The sequence below is a fragment of the Anabas testudineus genome, chromosome 13, assembly GCF_900324465.2.
Source record: "Anabas testudineus chromosome 13, fAnaTes1.2, whole genome shotgun sequence".
Taxonomy (NCBI): Eukaryota; Metazoa; Chordata; class Actinopteri; order Anabantiformes; family Anabantidae; genus Anabas; species Anabas testudineus.
The window spans coordinates 17,275,100-17,282,956 of record NC_046622.1 but is presented as its reverse complement, the minus strand read 5'-3'; the positions used below and the strand labels follow the sequence as shown (position 1 = coordinate 17,282,956).

At 40.1% G+C, this 7,857-nt stretch overlaps 1 protein-coding gene across 1 annotated transcript; it reads left to right on the top strand.

Annotated features, from left to right (window-relative positions):
- The first annotated feature begins 1,229 nt into the window (after window positions 1-1,229).
- On the top strand, window positions 1,230-7,504 carry ankk1 (ankyrin repeat and kinase domain containing 1). Its single transcript, XM_026341822.1, has 9 exons — window positions 1,230-1,521; window positions 1,648-1,930; window positions 2,068-2,219; window positions 2,508-2,557; window positions 3,325-3,480; window positions 4,111-4,235; window positions 4,760-4,793; window positions 5,262-5,502; window positions 6,393-7,504. The coding sequence occupies exons 1-9, from the start codon at window positions 1,337-1,339 to the stop codon at window positions 7,438-7,440; spliced, it is 2,274 nt and encodes a 757-aa protein (XP_026197607.1). The 5' UTR covers window positions 1,230-1,336; the 3' UTR covers window positions 7,441-7,504.
- The last annotated feature ends 353 nt before the right edge of the window (window positions 7,505-7,857 follow it).

Here is a 7,857-nt window from a genome sequence, read left to right as displayed (position 1 = left end):
AGTCTTGTCTCTCAGAGATAGTGTTTTTTTGGGCATTTTTGCCTTCATTTGACAGACTCTAGAGAGGAAGTCAAGGTAAAAGCCAGTACATGTCTTGAAATACTGCAAACTGAAACGAGAGCAGTTCACATTCTCTATACCATCAGGAAAAAAACACTCAAAGTCGAAGCTTACAGCAATGCTAAATTTGCAATTCATCTAATTATAGATTAATTTACAGTGTGCCAAATATGTTCCATGGCCAGTTCCAGCAGAGAACAAGGCACTGTCTAATCAGAAGTAAAAACGGTCTTCCCAAAAACAAAGGCGGCGGGTATAATGCAAATGAATGAATTCTCTTGTTGTTATCTGTTGATAACAATAAGCCTTCACAAACAAATCAGTTCAAAAGCTTTTAATATAATTTTGTTTTCTCTGCATCTCAAACAGAGAAGGGAACATCAGCCAGACTGACTGTAAGTGATTAGTATGACAGAAGTGAGGCTCAGCTTTGGTTACTGTCACGCCCAGCTAGATAATTCATTTACACATAGAGAATGCTTGAACTTCTCAAACAGTGTTAAAATACATTTTTCAACTTTTATGGAAGAAAAGTCCTTCAGTTCTTCAGTTCTTCACCCTAAATTTGAATGAGTTAAATCACAGGGAAGTGTGGTTTGTTTTGTTTTTTTGTTCTCAAAGGAATGTGACTGTGTAAACAGATTTATGTCCCCACAACATCAGTAATACACACACACACACACACACACACACACACACACACACACACACACACACACACACACACACACACACACACACACACACACACACACACACACACTGCCATATTCTTAACCTGCGGAGTAGAGCTGTTCCACTGCAGCTGCTGGGGGTTAAGTGTCTTGTTAAAGTGCGGTTTGATGGAAGCGGACGGCTCATTAAGCTTCCTTTTTACTGCATGTACAGACCGAAAGTACAATCATATCAACTATCATAACTATCATAATTCCTGGGGTTATTGCTTAGTTTCTCTTTCAGATGGCTGAGAGTCCATTGGCAGTGGAGTACAAAGATAAGTCAAACAATAGCTTTGGGAATGTTAAGAACTAGGTCACCATTCTTGGTATCTAAAAACCGGATTCGCGAGTGACAGATACAAACAAGTTCTACACCGCAGCTCCTCCCACACGTGAGCCGGTTTTAGTGTGAGTTCATGTTCTACAGCTTTCACATTCCCTGTGCAAGACTAAACTTGAGCCGTTCCCCAGACTGATGTTGATTTGGATGTTATACCTTGTTTGTTACAGAGGGAGTTTGTGTTGAGTGGCTTGTGTCGGAGAGGATCTTTGTACTCATGGATTGCTTTGTTGGATCCCTGGGACAGTTCAGGAACTTCAAGAAGGACGACTTTGAGACGGACTGGATAAAGGTGGCAGAATGCAGATTTGGTCAGGTGTACCAGGTGAAGTTCAAGCTCTGGCCAGAAAAATGTGCCCTGAAATGTTTCAACACAACTTTCCGTTCAAGCGACTTTTACAGGTGAGAATAAGCACCAACTTTCCGAGGTCTTTTTTATCTCTAATACAAATGATTTGTTTCTAGTAGTCAAAGTTTCAAATACTTTGGCCAAGGTCTGTTCATTGACAAGTATTTTTTTCATCACAGGAGAATAATAGAAGAGGCGCCCAACATTGTCAAAATAAGATTCAAGTACATTGCGTCCATCTATGGATTGTGCAATGAAGCAACCTCCATGGTGACAGAGTACATGAGTAATGGATCACTGAACAACCTCCTAGCTAGTCACAATTTGATGTGGCCGAAGAAGTTTCAGATGATTCATGAGACTTCAATGGGCATGAATTTCCTCCACAGCATGAATCCCCCACTACTCCATCTTAACCTCAAGACGTCCAACATCCTGCTAGATGATAATCTCCATATCAAGGTGAGTGAAACTCAGTAAGAAATGAGCAGATGAAACAGTGGATGCTGATCCTTTGACATTTAAGAGATCTGCAGAGCGATGTATGAGAATGTTGTGCTGTGTTGTACTAATGTTGTAAATCTTATCTTTCTATTAAGATTGCTGATTTTGGTTTAATCTTCTGGGAAGAAGGCATGAGCAAAACGTTGTTCTTGGAGCATCTGACAGCAAGAGGCAACATAAGTTACATTCCTCCTGAGACGTTCACTCAGTGCCCTGATCCTCCAGGAATTACCTTTGATGTTTACAGGTGACCTGCCAGGGGCATTTTCCAAATTGCTCCATCAGAGTCACTGCTTTTTTGCTTTTTCTGATTCAGTGCACTGTATCTCTACTCTCCGCCACGAGGGTACACAGACACACACATACATACACAGTGAGAGAGCGGCATGTAGTCACAGAGGCATATTGTATATGTATGTACACTACATAAATTTACTTAATTTCATTATTATTGCTATTTGTGTAAAAGTAGAACCAAGCTGAATGGTGGTTATTCAGGACTGACTCTTCCTTTCTATCTCTTTCTAATGCACAGCTTCGGGATTTTGATGTGGGAGATTCTGTCACAGCAGAAGCCGTACCCAGGTAGGAATGAAAAGTGTCATCAGATCCTCTAAATCAAACAGATTTATAAAGGATGCTGCTGGCACAGTGACTCTGTTAGTTTAAATATCTGACTACATAACTAAGTTTTATTTTTATTATGAATAAATTATACACTGATATTATGCAGTTACACTCATCTGTTTATTGTACATCAGAGGTATAAATGGTGGTTTTCTCAAATGCAGACAAATATTGCAGAGCTGCTGGACCAGTATAAACTAGTTGTGTATTAATCTGTGACAACATACACAATTTAAAGAGATATATGTGAATAATTGTAGTGTTTTGCATTTTTATATTTTAAATTTTGAACTTCTTTTACTTTACGAAGATCAACTTTCTCCCTCTCCAAGACCTCAGTCTCTATCTTTCACTTGCTGCTTTTAAAGGGGATGTGAGGAGCTGATTGGCCATTATTGACTCTTGGCCTCATCCATCTGCTCATAAAAGCATTCCTCCCAACAACAATGTATTTGTCCTGTCTTTTACACTGCTCCTTGTTGCACCCTGTAATGGCAATATCCATTGTCACAACATTTGTCAAAACATTGTTGGAAAGGCACATCATGCCTTTCCTCATAGAGGAAAGACATTTGTACTGCACCAGTTTTCAGAAAAATACAGCTCAATACAATACAATTGTTGAAACCAGCACACCAGCTATGCTGCTGCGCTCACTCTCTGCATGTGTTGCTCTGCATTCAACCTCATCTCTGACATTTGTTTTTTTTTTTTTTTGGATCCAGGGTGCAGTGTGACCACAGTGCTTCTGCAGGTGTCACGTGGTAAGAGACCCTGTGTGGACATGATACCCGAACACAGGCCCCGTGAGTGTGATCCGATGATCAAGCTCATGCAGCAGTGCTGGGACCAGGACCACAAGAAGAGGCCACGGTTCTCAGGTATAAACCAAAAAACAAAACAATAAAAAATGTGTGACAGGTTTAATTACTTTATTGTTTAGTTGCTACATTGCTTTATTTCCCTCGTGGGAAAAGAAGAGCATGCACAAATATTTTCCATAGAAAGATTGATAAATGTTTGAGTCTAAAATCATGCCAAGATATAAACAGCAATACTGTTATTATTTTCCCCAGTATCAAACAATAGACATTGATTAAAACATCTTTTTAATCTACTGCATTTTGCCTTTGTCCCTATGTTGTTCCACATTCTTTAAAAATGTACCAAACAGGCAAATGTGACAGAGAACACAACTTGTTTTCCTTTAGTGCTTCAGTGAGTTGTAAATACAGAAGTGAATCACTGAAGGGATGAGTGCTTGTCTATACAGACAAAAAGCCTTGTTATTAATAGCAAATGTGTGTCATGTTTATTCCAATATGTGTTTTTCACAAAAACCCACTGATATTATTACTCTGTGTTGAAAGATTTGAACTGTAATTCATGCACGACTGTTGATCTTTATAGTGATGCAACTACAGTATAAGAAAGTCCCACTGGGATCTTTATTGTGACTCGAGGGATGCATTTGTGTGATTAGATTCAGATGTTGGCTGTTCTGTTTGCAGACATTGCGAGGAAAACTGAAGCATTGAGTGAAGTCCTAAAGATCCCAGGATCAATCCACTCTCACGCAAACGGTGACGAGAACCAGAAATCAAATAATCCGTCGCAGGACTCCCCAGTACATAAAGTTAGTTCTGCTTGATACTGCATATAATATAAGTGCACAGGGCAGAGGAGAGGGTATGCATAGACTTAGGCAGTTTAGACAACAAATAGTATATTATACTATAGTTATATAGTATAATATCACATAATGATGTATATCCCTACAACATTTGTGATAGTAGCTGGGCAGTTTCTAGCACTACTTTTGGCAGTCCTTTATACTCTGTTTAATTATCAAAGTTTGTTAAATGAGATGCTAGATAAAGGTTCACAATGTCAAGTCTGTAGTCAAGTTTCCATTGCATCCACATTAATATAGTGCCTGAAAAGTGAGAAATACAAGTATAATATTCTGTGCATATACAATGAAGCATGTAATGTATCCAGTCATTAATAATATCGCTGTTTAACTGAGTGCTAGTCATACCCTTGAACACCCATGCTTATATATTCATTGACATGTGTTTATTAGCTTCATTTGTGATGGTCAATATCACAGCTAATAACATTATATTATTTTCTCCCTTTCTCTTCCTTTTCCTTTAGATTACTTTGCCTGGGATGCCTGACCTTCCCTCAGGTAAACACATGGGTAGAGCAGGATGGAAAATCATGTTCAATGCAGTACAAAGCCTGGAGGGCTGACATTTAAAAAGCGCTATTTACAGTGCTGTCACATTTTAATATTACCTCTAGTACTGAAAAGAATAGTCTATCAGTGGGAGACAGAATAAAAGAAACAAACATGCAATTTCTCTGAAATGTTGACAAGATTATTGAATAAATGATTCACACAGCGATTTTCACTGATTCTTTCGCAGCCACTTCAGATTAAAAACAGAAAAGTATAGGAACATTTGTTCAAATAAGGTAGCACTCACACACTCACAGTCAATACTAACTGTGGATCACAAGCACAGATAAACGTTATAACACAAGGCTCTTTAATATAGCAAAATGAATTGAAAGAAAAGTTTACATGACACATTAGAAGCACCATTTCTGCAGCGCTTTGTCTCAAAAAATTCTCTTTATGCTCATTTCACAGATGATCAACGTAGCAGGAACAACATTCTCTCTCTGCTGTCCAAAAAGGACTTTGGTAGTTTCAGACAGTCTGTTAAAAAAGAACATATATTCACACAGTTTCCAGAGGAAAAGAATCTGCTTCACTACACAGTAGCCAGCGGGGATGCAGAGAGTGTCCAGCATGTCCTGAGCCTGGGTGCTGAAGTCAACTGTGCCACTGCCAGGGGTTACACTCCTCTTATCATCGCTGTTCTGCACAGGTCTGAATGAACTTACACTGCAGTGACACAGAACAAGTAACTGGCCTTTAGTTAAAAGTTAACCACAGAGTTTCTACTCTTTGAAAATTAGTATGTAGCTGCTGTAATTAGGTCAACACTTCGGGAAGTATGTTTACATGCTTTGTGGCAGCGAGTTGGGTCATTGGTCATTGGTCACTAGGTCACTGGCAAAAACCCCCACAAATATTGGAATAATATTATGAATGGATGTCTGGTTGGTGCAGCATCCTTTCAACAATAGTTTCTCATAATGAAGTTGACAGTTCCATAATAAATTTAAATAAAATCTATAATATAAGAGTTTTCCTATCCCCAACATTGTTTGTAAAAGCTGTGTTTACATTCCTATGCTGTGTTAGGAGTAATGCAAGTAGATGAGATTATGTGGACATATAGCAGTTCAGACAACTGAAATGAGTTGATCCATAGTTAAGTGTCAGACTGACAGGGACAGCTGCATCTGTCCTTTGTATTTTCAGAGGGAGCTGTTTGACAGGCAGGCTCATTTCCTGCTTGCTGCTCTGATAGACTCAGGCTGAAGCATTTGCATTGTTCATGCTTATTTTAAAACCTTTGGCCTGAAGCAGGAGGAGCTAATTTACAGACCATAGCAAAGAAAATTAAGTCAAATATCTACAGAAAGGCTGCTTGTAGCAGACTGTGGTGGATTTTAACTGAGATGGCTCATGACACCACACCCTGCCCTATTTTCACTAGATTAATCAGTAGAAAATCTTAGTTAACAGAGGTTTAAAGGCCGGAAGCTCCTAGTGTTTAAGTTAAGCTAAGATGGTCCCGTTGTTAAGAAACTTAAAATATATCTAATATTATCTAATACATTGCACTACAAATGATTCTCTTTGCGACAGGCTTCATGACATCATCTCTTTGTTGCTTGAACATGGTGCCAATACCAACCAGAAGGATGAGGACCAGTGGACAGCCCTACATTTTGCTGCTCAGAATGGCGATGACAGAACCGTACGCCTCCTTTTGGACAAAGGAGCTGCGGCGGATGCCAAGGAAAAATCCGGTTGGCTGCCCCTCCACCTGGCCTGCCAGAACGGACACGAAACAGTGGTGCGCCTGCTGCTTTCACGGCTGTCAGAGGAAGCAGTAGGAGAACGGGAGGAAGCCCAAGGGAGGACACCACTCCACCTAGCCTCCGCCTATGGACATCTGCATATTGCTAAACTCCTCCTCTCTATGGGAGCAGATCCCAATGCCACTGACTGCTCTCTCTCCACTGCTCTCCACTTATCAGCTGAGGAAGGTCACAACAGATTAGTCAGACACTTGGTGAAGAGTGGGGTGAATATTGAAAGTGCGGACAGCAGAGGATACACTCCACTTCACCTGGCTGCTCTGAAGGGTCACACAGGCATATGCAGACAGCTATTGTCAAATAGAGCCGACCCAAACTCCAAAACCCTTCAAGGCTGGACTCCCATGCACCTGGCTGCTGTAAGGGGACACGAAGCCACAGTGGTCCAGCTGGAGAGTCAGGGTGGTTGTGTAAACGCTGCAGGTCAAAAAGGATGGACCCCGCTCCACCTTGCCTGCCACCAAAACCAACCAGAAGTGGTTGCAAAGCTCCTTGCAGCCAAAGCAGAAGCAAATGTTACAGAGGACAGTGAGGGATGGACACCACTACATGTAGCCTGCTCCAGTGTCAGTTTTCCAAGTGTCCTCCACTTGATATCACATCATGCAGATGTCAATGCAGTAAATTCAGGAAAAGTGTCTCCACTACACCTGGCTGCCCAGCATGGCTGTGTTCCCCTGGTGAAGGCTCTACTGGAGAATGGAGCAGACAGGACCCTGCTGGACTCTTCTGGATCCACAGCTCTGGATAGAGCTCAAAAGTGTAAAAAATGGGAAGTGGTGCGAGTATTAGAGGAGGAGTGTCAACCATGACTCTGGTTCTGGTGAACAAAACTTGAATGGAAATACTTAAGCACAATGATTTTATATATACATGTATATAATATATATAATATATATATATATATATATATATATACATGTATATATATATATATATATATATATATATTTATTTTTTTTTTTCAAAGCCCCTTAAAGTTTAGGTTGTGTCGTGTTATTCTAATTAAAAATGTGTAGTCAATTCCTATTTTTATATTAAAAATAAATAAACCCTTTTCCTCTTTTGCCAGTAATTACCCAACTGTAAGTCACAACAGATGCACCATAAGGTCTTGCCATTGATGCCAAGTCAGGCATCTCTACTGAAATGAATTACAACAAGTCTGCATTATAGTGGGAAATGAGAGTGTGCCAACAGAGGGGTCAGAGCCAGGTGAAGTAGACTAT